The 16,603-nt window shown below is 37.5% G+C and overlaps 1 protein-coding gene across 1 annotated transcript in view; it reads left to right on the forward strand.

The window, feature by feature from the left end:
• The first annotated feature begins 2,927 nt into the window (after positions 1-2,927).
• Positions 2,928-16,603, forward strand: part of KMO (kynurenine 3-monooxygenase) — a 41,341-nt gene continuing 27,665 nt past the window's right edge. The window contains exon 1 of the mRNA XM_019746830.3: positions 2,928-3,284. Within this exon, the coding sequence (XP_019602389.2) occupies positions 3,231-3,284 (54 nt within the window). The 5' untranslated portion in view covers positions 2,928-3,230. The remainder of the gene's footprint in view (positions 3,285-16,603) is intronic.

Here is a 16,603-nt window from a genome sequence, read left to right on the forward strand (position 1 = left end):
ATATCCTCATTACTCTAAATAAAGTCTTTGAAGATTCAAATTTAGGATACTTCCCAGTGTGGGAGATTGATAGGGGATTTCTTAGAGGAAACACAAGAGAAAGTTAGGAAGATTGCTGAAAAAGTCTCCCAAAAAGTAGAGCAAATATTCAAAGAGAAGGAAAAAAAAGAGGTACGTTACTAAAATTAGAGAAACAGTCCACTATGTCCAATAACTGAATAATGATGGAAAATAAAGTAGAAGAAACCACTAAAATAAATTCAAGAAACTATCTTAGAACTAGCACATATGGTTGTTTTTTTTTAGAATAAAAGCTGTTAAGAGATAAACTGAGGCATACTTAATATTATAAGAGTTCATTTGAATGAGCAAAAGTTGATTTGAATCAGGTATGTCAAACAGGAAGTGGTTAGGCGCACTCTGCAGTCAGGAGCTAGGAGAAACCCTTAACAGAGAAAGTGCAGAAACAAAGAGAGGAAATTATTTGATTGGCTTAAAGCCTCGCTGGATATTCGTGATTGGCTGTCCTTAGGCTTCTATATCTTCACCTTGAGGCATTTATAAGTTTAGGGTTTGGTTTGCTTACTAAGTCACTAAAGTATTAGTGCCACCTCAGTCTAATGGTCTCCTTGTTTAATTAATTTAACAAAGCTCACACAGTGCCAGAAAAATGGGAAACAAAAGCCAGAACAAATCATGTCATCAAGACATGTTAGAACACTGAGAGGAGGACCGCCCCGGTAGCTCAGGTGGCTGGAGCACTGTTCTCCTCACACAGAGGTCGCAGTTCGATTCCCACGTGGGCCGGTGAGCTGCGCCCTCTACAGCTAAGATTGTGAACAATGGTTCTTCCTGGAGCTAGGCTGTCATGAGCTGTCCTGGGCTGCTGTGTGCTGCTGTGAGCCGCCCACAGAGGACCCACTGCCTCAGCAGGGGGGAGAGCACAACCAGACTGAGAAACAAGGGCTTGAACTGGGGGGGTGGGGGGAGCAGAAAGGGGGAAAAATGTTTTTGTTTTTTTTTTAAAAAAAGAACACTGACAGCAAACAGAAGAGCTTCTGGAGAGAAAAATAAGTAGGTCACATACAAAAGATGAGGAATTTTCATGACTTCCCAACTGGAGGACAGAATTGATGGATGTGTTCCAAGTTGAAGGAAAATTATTTCCAACTTAATATTCTATGCCCGTCCAAATCAAGTGTGAGGATAGAATTGAAATATATTAACATGGGCAAGGTCTTAAAAATTCTATTTTCTTTTTACCCTTTTCCCAAAAAACGCTGGAGAAATTGCTTCACCAAAACTAGGGAGTAAACCAAGAAAGAGGAAGGCATGGGCTTTAGAAAATAAGGTCTCCACCATAGGCAATACTCGTAGACATGGTCCTAGATGAGGATATGAAAGCTTGTACTTAGTACACAGAGCAACCATCCCAGTGTAAAGCAAATCAGAGCTTCCAGGAAATATTTCTTTAAAAATACAAAATATCTAAATCTTTGAATGTATTCATCAAAGATTTAGGAAACAGGGAGAGTTTGGGGATTGAATTTATGATGTCTTAGAAAATTCAGCAATAAAAAAACGACAATTATTACATTGAAAAATAGAAACAGTTGTGGTTTGCAGGAAAGGGAAAAATCATTAAATTTGAATGGCCATAGTTATAATAATCCAAATGTTGAATTCTGATCTAACCAATATTATGATATAATGATATTAAAAGAATGGAGAAATGAAAAAATGTTATCCTCATCTTCAATAGTAGGAAGTCATGACTTAAAACCATAAACTAAAAAAAATAAAATAAAATAAAACCAAAAAAAAAAATCGAGAAGTAACAATATTGGCATATTATTTAGAGATTATGGACATATATACCCTGGAGTTGGAAGTGATGGTTCTGTACAGGGACAAATGGCAGAGGGGTAGAGAGGGCAATTACTGTTTATGTTGAATGTCTTGTAGAACTTTTTGATTCTTAAAACTATGTGCATGTACAATACCTTTGAAAAACACTAAAATTAACAGCAACAAGAAAGCTAGCCAACTCACTATCCATTCCCCAAGAAAAATAAAGAAAAAAACTCCAACCTTCTACTAATCTGTTGGATACCATACCCTCTCAAGGACATTACCCCTTTAATTTTCTACGCTTTTCTTCCATCATCAGTTTATTTCTCTTTATTGGACCATTGCCATGAAGCAGTACTGCAACCTTGCTGTATTGTCTGCCATGTTTAAAAACAAACTTTGCATCCCACTTCAACTACCTCCCCATTTCTAGGACATATTTGCTTATTACCTTCACTTCGTCACCTCTCATTCTCTCTACAACTTATCACACTTCTTACAGAACCCAAGTTCATGAGTCGAACACTTTAAAAGGCCAAAGCTTAAAACATCAAAGTTTGGAGTAAGAAAAAGTTTATTGATTGAGAAGGCACCAACCAAGAAGATGAGAGACCTAACAGTGCCTCAAACCCGCCTTACCCTCTGGACTAGGTTAAGGATTTTTAGACTGAAAAAGGGGAGTAGGAGGGGGAAGTTAGGATAAATTCCGGTGGTCTTAGGTCTCTTTGTAGGGTCTCAAGAAGTAGATTCTGAGACTTATTGGAGGGTCACATACATCAGGGATGGTCTTGCATCTCCATTGTTTTCTGCATAGTAAACTTATAAATTACTGTCCTGTGACCACTCCTTTCTATGAAGAAGCAGAAACATTGAATTGAGATGTTATCTATAGTTTTCCTAAAACCGTTATTTGACTGGTAGGTCACAAGTTATTAACCCTAGAACAAGTCACCATCTCCCTGAGCTCCACCGTTTACACATGAAGCAGGGGAGGGGAATTTCATTCATGGTTAATCGTGACTGAAAATGAAAGTAAGAATACGTGTGGTAGAAAAAGAAGAAGAAAAGCCCTAAGACTGTGCTTGAAAAAAATTCTGTGTCTACACGTAAGACAGAGAGTGTCTTCACTTGGCTGGATTTTTCCAACTGTGGTTAATGGAATGAATTTTCTTGTTTTCTTAAAGCGGAGCTGATAGTACTTTGGGCTACTAACAGGTTAAATGCTACCTCTGAGCTCAAGGGAAATTAGCCCTGTTCAAACAATGCTGTTGGCTCACAAATGCTGGGCCTTGGTCAGTATAAAGACTGGGGCAAGTTTCTGTGGGAGAGACAGAGTTCTGCACTGCAGGAGCTACAACTGAGAAAAACACTCTGCGGGTATGGATTCATCTGACATTCAAAGGAAAAGAGTAGCTGTCATTGGAGGTGGCTTGGTAAGCTTCTATTTATATATTATTCCTGTTAGTGGTATTATGTTAATTAGCATTACTTTTAATGATTAGTATTAGTCACTTGTATGAATTGTTCCTTTTCTCGTGAAAGCTTTTCTGATATTTAAATACTATTTTAATATGGTATTAGTTTTTAATTTGCTCTTTTCTATGAAAAGTAGTTGATTTCCATTAGACACAAAGATGTCTGTTTTCCCTTGTCATTTTGATTTAGCACTTCTTAAAAATATAAAATACAAAATAGTCATGGGGATGTAAAGTATAGCATAGAGAATATAATCAAGGATAAAATTTAAAAAGAGGGGGAAAAAGATCAGTAATATTGTGATAGCATGGTACAGTGTCAGATGGTTGCTGGACTTATCATGGTGATCACTTCTTTAGCATAGGAAATAAAATCAATAATGTGGTCATAATACTGTATAGAGCTAGGTGGGTACTATTGAATAACTATGACGTGCACCTGAAACTAATGTAATATTGTACATAAGCTGTATTTTAATTTAAAAAAGAAACAAAAATAAAAACGGAAAATTAAAGAAAATTTAATTTATTTATCCTTAAATCCGCTGTTTTTTAAAAAACAATTATTAGTGCAAATAGTCATTTCAATCATAATAATTGCCTCACGTATCATAATAATTGCCAACTGAGTTAATAACTCAGTTTATACTGTCTAATAAAAATAAAAGAGTCAAGAAACATGAAGCTAGTGTAAAATTATGTTGGGTGTTCGTTAGTTATCTGAGTAATTAGGAAAGGTATGTATTTGGTAGTCTGAAGTATTTGGCTGGTCTAATGGAGCAACTCGGGTGCAGGAATGAGTTGCCTCCCTCTGACTGAGCAGGTCGGATGACTAAAAAGGGACATGGCCCACAGGTAACAAGATGTAGGAGGGGGTCTCTCTACTTCCATTGCTATCGTATCAAAGCCAATTCTGTTTAACATGGGGCTACCTCAAGTAAACTGTATATTTTCCCCTCTCAACAGAATATCCCCGTTAGTAAAAATTTAAGCATTTCATTTTCACCTTTGGTCTAACAATTTGCAGGCTGCTGGATCATAGTTATTCATTCATTTACTCAACAAAAATTTATTGATGGTTTAATATGTGCCAGACACTGTTCTGGGCAATAGATAGATTAGTCCATTTAATACCACCCATATGTTTATATAGTATATGCTAATTTTGTCTTTTCTTCTGTCTTTCTTATTGTCTTTTCCCCAAATTATTATGGCAGTTCCTCTAACATTTCTGGTTCTAAATTTCAAAATGCTAAGTAATACTATTACGTGTTGTATTTGTTGGTCAATGCATGCGGCACGTGTTGTCATTTCTTTGTCCCGGGCTTCAGTCCAAGCCTTTGATGTCAACATTTTGCATACAGTGAAAATTTATGTATTCAACAAAATCTTTTTGAGTGCCTGCTATGTGCCAACATTGTTTTGGATACTGTGGATTCAGTGGTGAAATAAATCATTTCACTGAGAGCACTAGGAAAGAAATGCAAACAAGGTACTGCTGTAGCGTGTCATGGCGGGTGTCTGCTTAGTGTGTGGTCCCGGACAGCCTCTCTGAGGATGGGATATAGGACAAGAGACCCAAATAATGAGAAAGAAGCAACCATGTGAAGAGCTACAGAAAGCGCATTCCAGGGAGAGGGAACAGAAGAGAAACCCTGAAGCAGTATTGAGCTGCACATGTTCAAGGCGCAGACAGAAAGGCAAAAAGAATGAGGCTGGAGAAGAGTAGCTGCTGGGGCTGGAGCGACAGAATGAGATAGCCAGAGGTCCTCGGATCTCAGAAAGCAAGGCAAGATGACTGAATTTCATTCCAGGCACAGTGGAAAGCCACTGGAGGACTTCAGGTAGGAAAGGAAGTCATGATTTTAAAAGACTCCTCAGGCGGCTGTGGGAAGGACTGGGAAAATTGGAAGAGGACGAGATAGACCAGTTCAGAGGCTATTGTGTTTGTAGAGGAGTTGGACAAGGCTGGCAGCAGTGATGTCCCTTAAAATGTCTCTTAGAAATCCAAGGGAAGATAATAAACATGTCATTGGATATATGATTTTTGGAAGGTGTACAAATGTGGGTACCAGCCACCGATTTCTCCCTGAATAACTCTTGAACTTCATTATCTGGGCACACATACATGTGCTAGAAAACGGAAGACAAATCAATACACAGGTATTAAGAAAAAACAAAAATTCCTCTGCAAAGGAATTCTATCTACCTTATTGCCCACGCCCATGGCGGGAATCACGTTTAATTCCTTTTTTCATTTTATGCAAACCTCCATTCCTCTGTTACTGTACCAGTAAGCCTTGGTGGCTGTACACCCAAAATATATTTCAATTCTGGTCCAGGCCATCATCATCCCTCATCCACTTTCCTGCAACCGCCTCCTAAGTGGCCTCCCAGCTCCAACTCTTATCCACATACAGTCCGTTCTCCACACAGCAGCCGGAATCCTCCTTTTAAAACATAAGTCTGATAATTATCATTCCTTGCATTAAAACTTCCAATGGTTTCCCATTACACAGAAAATAAAATCCAAACTCTTTACCAAAGGCTATACCTGAACCGAGCCTGTCTATCTGTCAGGCCTCACCCTTTTCCTGTTTTATGGTTTTTATATTATCCATCAGTATCTGAAATTACGCACTTTGTTTATTTTTGTGTTTTTGCCTGTTTTTTAAATATATACTCCAACTACGATATAAACTTTTATTTACCAATGTGTTCTAGTGGCTGGAACCATGCTGAGTATTACTTAATGGTATTATTTAGTTAGTGGTTGATGAATGAATGACTGAGAGGAATAAAAAAAACACTTCTTAAGGATATGAAGGTGAAGGAAATTTCGTAACAGATGAAAGTTTGAATATTGAAGGAATTAGGAAAAAAAATATAGAATAAAGCAATTCAAGAAGGTTAAGTTCAATCGATAGAGGACAAAATTATTTTCTTGCCCATCTTCTTCCTTGTGTATTTGTTTCACCCCTCCCATTCCCTTCCTCCCCATGGGCCATATCCTAGGACCTTACACTGTCTAACAATACATTAAAAACTCTCACTGTCTCCTGGGAAAATAATTGCAACTGAGTTGAAACCTTTACTTAGCCATCCAAAGACTACCGTGAACATCCTTATGTTTTTTCAGTGGTAGCCTTGTCTAGTGAAAAGTTACCCTAAGAATGTAGTGACCATCTGATCCTAGGACAAACCAATTGATTTCTGTTCTTTGAAGACATGTCAGGTCAAAGAAATCAGAAGTCATCAACAGATCAATGAAGGAAATCTTACTGAAAAACTAAAGGTGAAAGAAACAGTAAACCATCATTATAAACTGGTGAAAGTTTAACTATTAAAGAGTGGTAAAAGACGTTAAAACAATATTTCAAGGACATTATTCTGAATGTTTAGTAAAATCACTGTATTGATTTTTCCTTCTTGTGTGAAACGTAGCTCCCCAGCGATGGCCCCTGCCAGTGATATTACCTCCTGGAAGCTAGAGGTTGAGCCTGTAAATCCTTCTTCCTTCCTATAAATGCCCACATGGCTTTGTTTGCCTTTCTCACAGGTTACATTCTATTAAAAATATGGCTATGCATAGTTTATTCCGCATAGAAAGTTTTTAGCTTCATGATTCTAAAGATTGTCTTGTCTTTGGGTCTTGCTCCCTTCCCTTTTATAAAGGTTAGCCCAATGTCTTATACAGTCAAACACACTAAAATATTTTGTGTGCACGAGTTTGCTTTCAGAACAAAGTGGGAATCATGCTCTTAGAAGTTACGGGCATTAGAAGAAAGACAATGCTTTTCATCAGAATGGTGTCATAAGGAACATAATCCTTTGAAAGACTAACATGAAAAAGGATTTGAAAAAAGCATCTCTACTTTTCAGGCTGGAAGGGGTTGAGGTAGTTTTCCAATTCTAACAAGTCAATCTAAGGTGGAAAAAAAATCGTGACATACAAGCTGCCTTACTTTGTGTTCAAGTGATATATTTCTTTTCTTTACAAAGTGACAAACCAGACAAATCAAAAGAAAGGCTATCTAACCTGTACATATATCCTTAAGCTATGTCTCTATGCGGGTCCTTGGAACATATTCAGAAATGCTGCTTCTAATGAATATTTTCAGTGTTTCCAGGTATGGTGGACATGATCAGAGCCAAAGAACACTCTTTTAGTGACAGCTACAGCTTCTCAAGTCTTTATTTTCTGGTCAAAGCATAGAACTTTGGCTAAAAGTTCTATTAAGCACTCCAGGCTTAGCTGCTGCCCGCTGCTGCGGTGTGTGACCACTATTCTGTCACACACTCTGCAAGTGTATTTTAGAGTATTGTTGAAGCATTTCTTCTGTCTCCCCTGCCGACAAGCAATCCATCTACAGAGTGTTGTGTGAGTCATTCTTCCTATACTTGACCCATCAATATTCTCCTTTACAATATATTTAGAGGGTAAAGTCGTTCACCTTCAGGGGGAGGAGACTCGTGTCTTTTGTGACTTACTACTGATAACCATGCCCTGTCCCTGGTAGTCAAGTTAGTGGCCCCTGCGGATGAAATTGCCTTGGAAGCAGCTTGACCTTGATACTGAGAGCTTGTGTCTCACAGTTATTGATGTTAAATTTCATCATGGATTTATACACTCGCAATAGTCTTGATACCAAATTGGCCCTAGACGGTGTTCAAATTGGCCCTAGACAGTGTTTCTGCCATCTCCTTTGGTTCTTTACATTTCACCACCCACTTTTCATGCAGCTTCACGGGACAGAAGCAGCGTTAGACAGTGAGCCGATTGAGCAGAGGATGGTCTGCAATCAGCCAGAAGCCCAGGTGTCTCGGTTTCCTGTGTCTCGGTTTCTTCTTCATGGGCTAAAACTAAGTCACTAAGTCTTTTAACTAAAATTCTACAGACTGAGCAGAGGAAGGTCTGCAATCAGCTAGAAGCCGAGGTGTCTCGGTTTCCTGTGTCTCGGTTTCTTCTTCGTGGGCTAAAACTAAGTCACTAAGTCTTTTAACTAAAATTCTACAGAGTGAGCAGAGGAAGGTCTGCAATCAGCTAGAAGCCGAGGTGTCTCAGTTTCCTGTGTCTCGGTTTCTTCTTCGTGGGCTAAAACTAAGTCACTAAGTCTTTTAATTCTAAAATTCTGCTGCTCCTTTTTCATACTCCCTCATTCACAGCTTTCTAGTTTTGTTCTAAATCTAATCTTTGTAAAATCAGAAATCACCCAGAATTTTTACTTTCCCCAAAGTAAGTGTTCTAGACACATTCAAACTGTCTTATAATCTTGGTCTATACATAGGTTGGTTCAAGTAAATATTAGGTTGGTGTAAAAGTAATTGTGTTTTTTTGCAATTATTTTTAACCTTTTAAACCACAATTTTTGCACCAACCTAATACTTTGTATTTTATGTAAATATTAATACTATAAACCATGTAAAGAACTTAATTACTATTGGCCTTTATTATTATACTTATTTTATTAATACTAAAGTTAAAAAAAACCCACAACTTTCTTCACTTCATTCTTGTGTTCTACTCTCCAGGCACTGAACCTTCTTAAATATGAAAACCCTTCATTACTCCCCTGATATCTAGCACCTTCTCAAACAGAAGTAGATGTAAAAGTCATCTTGAATTCGCTCAACGTCTGGGAACAAATGCTAATCTCACTCTATTAGCTTTCCTCAGTTTCTTTTGCACTTTGCTTGTGCCCCAATTCTTCTCATCAAACAAGTTTTCTTTTAGCTGTCTTGCTTATGTATCTATATTTCTCTAACATCCTTGACTAACATTTTGAGATTTTTCTCGCTACCCTGATGGACTCCTAAGGTGCCCCCTGAATCCTGCTCTAATGACACAATACAAAGAATTCATCCCCTTCAGAATTTACTTTATTTAGTGCCTGGTGAGCAGTATCTGAAATGGAACTGCTAACTTTAGACTGCTGGAAGCTTTACCTGCCTGCAAAGAATGTGTTTTTCTTTCCTTTTCACTTATCCTAAATACTCTCTGATGGTTTGTCCGTCTGTCCATATATATCCATCCATCCACCTGCATATATTTTTGTCCACTCAAAGAGAAAAGAGCACACACTGTTGATGGTAATTTAAAACGGTACTTTTTTCTGGAAGATAATTTGAAAAATATATATATTATATATTGATAGTCTTAAAAATATGAGGGAATTTCATTGTATGTATGTACTACATCTTCTTTATCCAATCATCTATTGATGGGAACTTGGGTTGCTTCCATATCTTGGCCCTTGCAAATAGTGCTGCTATGAACATAGGGGTGCATGTATCTTTTACACCTGAAATTACACCTGAAACTAATATAAAATAATATTGAATGTCAACTGTAACTAAAAAAATAATTTGTAATAACATGGGGAGATTGCAGAAAGCAGCACCAGCTATTTCTCACCTGAAGTCGGCCTCAGCATGGCATTACATTTAGAGAAACAATTGTCCTTCAACCTAAGAGATATTAAATGGAGTCTTTCAAAAAAGTCAGACCTAGGCTATATTCAAAACCTTCTGAAAATAATCTTGCTCCATTCACTCTCAATCTCTTTCGTGTGCTTTGCAGCTAGACTTCTCCTACATTCTAAGCAGTCAAAATCCTCTCCCCAAGTCATTTCAGACTTTTTCTTCCTTGTCTCTTCTCTCTCCTTTCTCATTTCCCTTTCATCTTTACACCAGTGCTCCCTGATACTAAGGCCCAAGAGCCAATGGGTCAGGTAGAAGGAGAGTGTGGATCTTAGGGGTTTCTGCAGATTTGGTCCATTTCATTAAAACTTACCAATTGGCGGACCATTTCATTACTGTGATTTTATCCAAAGAAATGAGTGTGTGCCATACAATTGTTTATAATCCTAAAAAACTAAATAATAATAATAATAATAATAATAATAATAATAATAAATGTCCATATATAAAGGCATTGCATACAATGAAATGTAATGCAACTATTAAATATTTTGACTTAAAATATTTTTGACATAGAAATATACTCACAGTATACTATTCATTTTTAAGGAAATCATAAAATAAAATATCCAGCCTGCTACCCTTTTTAAACAAATATCATGTGTTTTATATACATAGAAAATGTTAACATTGGTTCTCTCTGGTAGTGAGATTATGGGGGTTACTTTTTCCCTTTGTGCTCATCTGTCTTTTCTAATTTTTTATTTAAAAGCCTTGAGTTCTTACTAAGTATCAGGTATTGTGGTTTGTATCACAAATAGAAAGACTGATAAAATACAAGTCATACAAATAATATTAACATTACTCTCTGGGCACTCACAGCCTGGTGGAGAAGTCAGAAAGGAATGTAAATAAATAATTCAATTCGTTGTGAGAGATGTTAAAGCATAAATATATATATATATATATATATATATATATATATATATATATATCCATCCATCCATGGAATTACAGAAGAAAAGGCAAATAAGTCTTTTAAGGAGAGAGGTAAGAAGTATTCTGCACTGGAAGAAGTAAAACTGTTACTAGTTGCACATGAAATGATATTATCTATAGAAAACCCTAAAGATTCCATCAAAAACTGTTAGAACTAATAAACAAATCCAGTAAAGTTACAGGATATGAAATCAATAACCAAAAATCTGTTGCATTTCTATATACTAATAACAAATGATCAGAAAAAGAAATTAAGAAAATAATCCCATTTAAAATTGCATCAAAAAGAATAAAATGAGTAAGAATAAATTTAATCAAAAAGGTAAAAGACCTGTGCATTGAAAACTAGAACACATTAATTAATGAAGGAAATTGAAAAACAAACAAATGCACACACACACACACACACACACACACACACTAAGAAAGAGACAGAGAGAGAGAGAGAGAGAGAGAGAGAGAGAGAGAGAGAGAGAGAGAGAGAGAAGGAAAGAAAGAGGAAAGAAGGAAGGAAGGAAGGAAGGAAGAGGAGAGAAAAAGAAAGGAAAAAAGAGAAAGAAAAATTGCTCTAAGGACGTGAGCCCTGAAGGAAGCCTAAACATTTTTCAAATACACAAGGCAGGAAAGGATGGTTTGCACAAAGGAAACATTCTAGTCAAATGCATGTTAAGTATAAAAATGCATGGCATATTCAGGAAATATACAGTAATAATTTTGGTACACTTCTTACAGATAGCGCATGGGAATAGCAAGAAATGACTGGACAGAGGGGCTGGGGTCACGTGTGTAAATCTTTTGTCATATTGAAAATTTAGCACTTTCTCCTGAAGACTTATGAGTAGCTAATAAAGGACTTTCAAACAGAAACTTCATCATCCAATTTCTGTTTTGGAAGACGCCTAGCTCTAGGGAGAAGTTTAGCTTCAATGGGTAGAGACTGAGGGAAGGGAGGGTTACAGAAAATTGTTGCAGTAGTCCAGGTGAAAGGTAACGAGGGCCCCATATAAGGAGGATATGGGTAGGCGACCTACGTTGAGAAAGATTCATGAGAAACAATCAATAAAACTTGTTGCCTAATGAAATGTGTATTGGTGGTAGAGAGAGGTGTTAAATGTTCCCCAAGGTATGTTGGCTGGATGAAATAGTAGGCACGGTTGCCATTCTCTAAGATATGGAACATAAAAGGAGAAGGTTTTGAAGGTTGGGGGACGAGAATACGATTAATTTGAGGTATGTTAAGATGGAGATGTCTGTAAGGAACCCAGGTAGAGGGGTCAGTAATCAGAGATGGTCCTCAGAAGGATCAAGGAGAGAGAAAAAAATCACGAATCAGGTTTCCTAACCTGATTGAATCAGGAAAGCTTGTGGGATATTTGCCTTATCATCGTCAAAGGAGGGGAAAAACAAGAAAGACGACTGCTTGGACTTAGAGACCAAATCCAGATGATACAAGTCAGAGTTCAGGGTAAGGTTTAAATAATAAAATAATATTTGGCATAAGATATTCAATTCTAGCAGATGTAATACTTGTTAGCAAAGAATGGAGATATTTTTATGGGCTTATTTCATAGAAAGTTCAGTTGACAATCTAGTTCTTCTCATTACACTGACACGTTCAAAGATCAAATTCTTGAGACCAGACTATAGTTACATGAATAGGTGATAGAAACAGGCTTTTTAAAAGCCCTTTGGTGACAAACTCAGAAACACTTTTGATTCTTAGGGAGAGTTTTATATGCTTCATTAAGTCAAAAGTAATTTACATATGTTTAGCATTACATTTTCAGATTAATTTCAAACACATTACAATAAAGAGGTATAAATGTAAGGAATTTTAATAATAACGATGCCATTTCCTATTTGAGTCGCCATTTATAACTTTAAATTTACTGATTGCTCATGGTCATTGGACAGTTGGATAATCATTGCTAGAGAGGTCACATGGGAGTCAGCAGAAACTTAGTGACCCTATTACATAAAAACACACCCACTTGAACACCCAGGAAGCATATCTCAGCCTTTTTGCGAAAGAAGTTTACAAATAATGTTTTTCATTGGTAACTTAGGCATTATCATAACGGGCAGGGTGGGGTCATAGCGCATGACCTGTACAGAAGGAAGAAGAGACAGAAAAAATGTGGAGAAATGGAACAGTAGATTGGGTAAATCCATGATTATATAAACAAGGAACCTTCTCGGAGCTCTGCTTGCACACAAACAGGCTAGTTTAGTTGTTAACAAAACTTCGATTTGACAAATTACTTTATGATCAAAAGAGTTTTCTCTTCTGGATTTTTGATGCTCCAAAATAAAAATATAGAGACTTTTCATAATTGTCCATGTCCTTCATAAAACTGTTCTATCTCTATCAAGGCTTAACTCCAAGAACTGGCATCATGAAAACTGACTGAATCCAGGTGTCTAACCCCGCCCCATTTTTTCACTTCTCTCAACATGCTCTCCCCGATTTATTCTCAGAAACCAGCTGTGCCTTCACCAAGAGTTTGTGGTGGGCTCAGAATACTGTACACACATTTTCCTTTCCATTTATATCTTTATTTCTTAGTAGCTTTTTTGCCAGTGTAACAACTAAAGAAAGTACTGACAGTTATTCCTGCACATTTTACAGAAACTGAGAAGGGGAAAGAAAGTTAGAGTCTAAAAAGTACTTGATTAACCCCATAAATAATCCTTCTAGCTGAGCTATAACATCTACCAATATACAGTTTTTCTTTTGGTTTTACGCGAATCTCAGTTACACAGAATTGGAATTACCATAACCTTTGTTTCAGGACATGTTATTATGACTGGTGTTGGAGAAGACATTCTTATTCACTTTTTGGCTTGTTTGTTTATTAACAAACAGAAGCAGTACCTTTGAACTCACCACCCAAGACGAGAATTAATGCATTACTAAAGACTTACATCAACCTCTGTACTTCTCCTCCACCCATTATAAGCATTGCCCTGAATCTCATGTGTATCATTCCCTTGCATATACATACATATATAAAAGTTTTATATACATATGATATATGTACCACAAATGTACACATAAATAACACACATACTCTAAAAATTATGTATATACATATATCTGTGGATCTGTTTTAGTTGCCTTTATTTTATAAGAGTATCATACAGTACCAAATCACCTGGGACTCATTCTTTTCACATATAGCATTACTAATATATTCATATTGTTGCATTTCATTATGTGCATATGACATAATCTAGTGTCCATTCGTCTGTGATGGCTGTTTGGGCTGTTTCCAGTATTTTTGCTTATTTGTTTAGTTATAAAAAGTGCCACTCTGAGCATTCTGGCACATGTTTCTTGGAGTATCTCTTGGGTAGATTCCTTAAAGGGGTTTATCGGATGTGTGAATGAATATTCAGCTTGACAAGATAATTGCAAGCAACTCATAAGACCCCACTGGTCCTCATGCTCCCCAGCACGTTGGTGTTTTCATGAACCCAGATTATATTTACTCCTATTGTGTTCATGCCACCTGAGCTTCCTTCTTTCCTGCCCTCAATGAGGAACCATTTATACAGGTTCAATTGGCAAACACCTATGTGTTGGAGAGGTAGGGATCAACACCTGCGAACCTTGGAAAGGACTGAATCAGAATCTCCACCTGAGGCATCCTCCTCTCCCCAGAACCTGGGATCAATTTTGGTCAAAGAAAAGAAACATAACAAAGCCATGAAAAGTAAACCATCAGCCCACCATTGGCTTAGTACTGAGCCCGTCCTGAACACATTCACTGAGACTCTTGTTTGCATGTCACTTGTTGTAGCTCTTTTACTCCACTGTCGTGGAATTCCCGGGACACGGACACATAGACTTCTTCTTGCTTTGGAACCTCAGTCTCTGTACTCGTAGATCATTTCCCTACATTAGGTTTTCACTGATCATTTGCCATTTAGATTGTGGCTTGTATGCCGTACTCTTATTTCTGCCCAGCCTATTTGCCCAATAGGAAAGACACCTTCCTAAATTACTTCCTCCAGCCTCATTCCAACTTTCCTGATGCTGTTGGTTCCTGATTGATATCCTGTTCGCTTCCCATTTTCCACCACCATAAAGGAGGCAGTGGTGATTATAACACTCTGAAAGAAAGAGGAGATTCACAAACCTTTCTCTTTTCCACCTCAGTGCTCAGTGAGACCACTCTGTTTAGCCTTTAATCCTTTTTTCCCTCTAAATGCTATAAAACAATTCACCTTTTGGAAGACATTTATTTTATTGTATGAACTTCAGTGTAAGCTTATAGGTTTTCTTTTCCTTGATACCATCGTATTCACTACAATTGCCCTTGCTAGATATTCTGTAACACACAAGTGAAAGGAAGATAGGCAACTTTTTATAAATTGGAAGAAAGCACAGAAGGCAGAAAGAGATTTAAGAAGAGGTTTATGTTTAACAGAAGGAAATCCCCTGCAATTAAATCAAGAGCTGTAATTAGTGAGACATAAAGGAGTCCAGAGCCTCGCTGGAAAGAAGCGAAGAAAGTGATGGAAAAAATGTCTAAACACACAGTTTTCTACGCCAGGCACCAAGTTATACTATGAGCTAAAGCAGCTTGATTGCTGTTGGGCAAATGATGACAGCAATAGAAGCTAAAGTCATTTCAGTTGAGGGATTGAAAGGGAAGCAATTTAAAATGATGTCTTCAGACGCACCAAACGTTGATGAGTAATGTATTCATAATTTCAGTATTGGCTACATACTCATAGGAAAAAATGGTTTGCTTGTTTGTTTATCACAACTTTAGTTTTTAGAACAGTTTAAGGTTCATAGTAAAATTGAGGGGAAGGTATAGAGATTTCCTATATCCTCCCTGCCTTATTATCAACCTCCCACACCAGAGGGGAGCATTTGTTACAATTGATAAATCTACATGGACACATCATATCACCCAAAGTCCACAGTTTATGTTAAGGTTCACTCCTGGTGTTGTACATTCTATGGGTTTGGACAATGTATGACATGTGTAATGCGGGGTGTCATTCGGGGTCTCTGGTCCCACTTCCCACATAAGAACACAGGACATGGTGAGGCCAAACAGGAACACCCACGAAGCCATAGATGGGACAGTCATACCACTATATTCTTGCTGGCGGCTGGGTTGGAGACACAGGAGGCAGGAGCCACACTATCCACAACTACTTCTCTCTGCCAACCAACCTCACTTGCTAGCTGCAATCCACCATACTAACTGCAATCTGCTCTTGCTAGCTCAGCCACCATCTTCTTCCTAGCCCCCATTTTTTTGCTAGTGTAGCCACGGCAGTTATATTAGTGGCCAATGGCTCACTGGTTACAGCTGACAGCCAACTAGCCACAGCTGATGGCCATCCAATCACAGTTGACGGCCATTTACTACCTGAGCCAGCACCTTTCTATGTGAGGCCGAGAGCCTGGAAACTGCTTTCTGGGGCTCTGTCCCCACACATGCATGCTTATTATGCTGATGAGGCAACAGATAAAGCACTGCAACCTACATAAAGCTATTAGGAGGGCAACCCTTTAAGCTTTGAGAGGAAAATAGACAAAAAAAAACTGTTCCTAATCTCAGAGTAGGAAAAGACTTCTTAAACAAGATACCAAATGCATTAACAATAATGTAAAATATTGATAAATGTGACTACATTAAAACAAAGAGCTTCTCAACCTTAAAACATACTACGGAGTTTAAAAAGGAAGCCACAAAATGGAAGAAAATATTTGCACCATTTAAATATGGCAGACTCTGTACTCAGATCTATAAATAACTCAAAGGATCAATAGGAAAAAAAAAGACAGACAACCCAATAGGAAATAAGCAAGAGACTTTATAAACACTTTATAA

Source organism: Rhinolophus sinicus, chromosome 6, assembly GCF_057876585.1.
Source record: "Rhinolophus sinicus isolate RSI-liver-muscle chromosome 6, RSI-T2T, whole genome shotgun sequence".
Taxonomy (NCBI): Eukaryota; Metazoa; Chordata; class Mammalia; order Chiroptera; family Rhinolophidae; genus Rhinolophus; species Rhinolophus sinicus.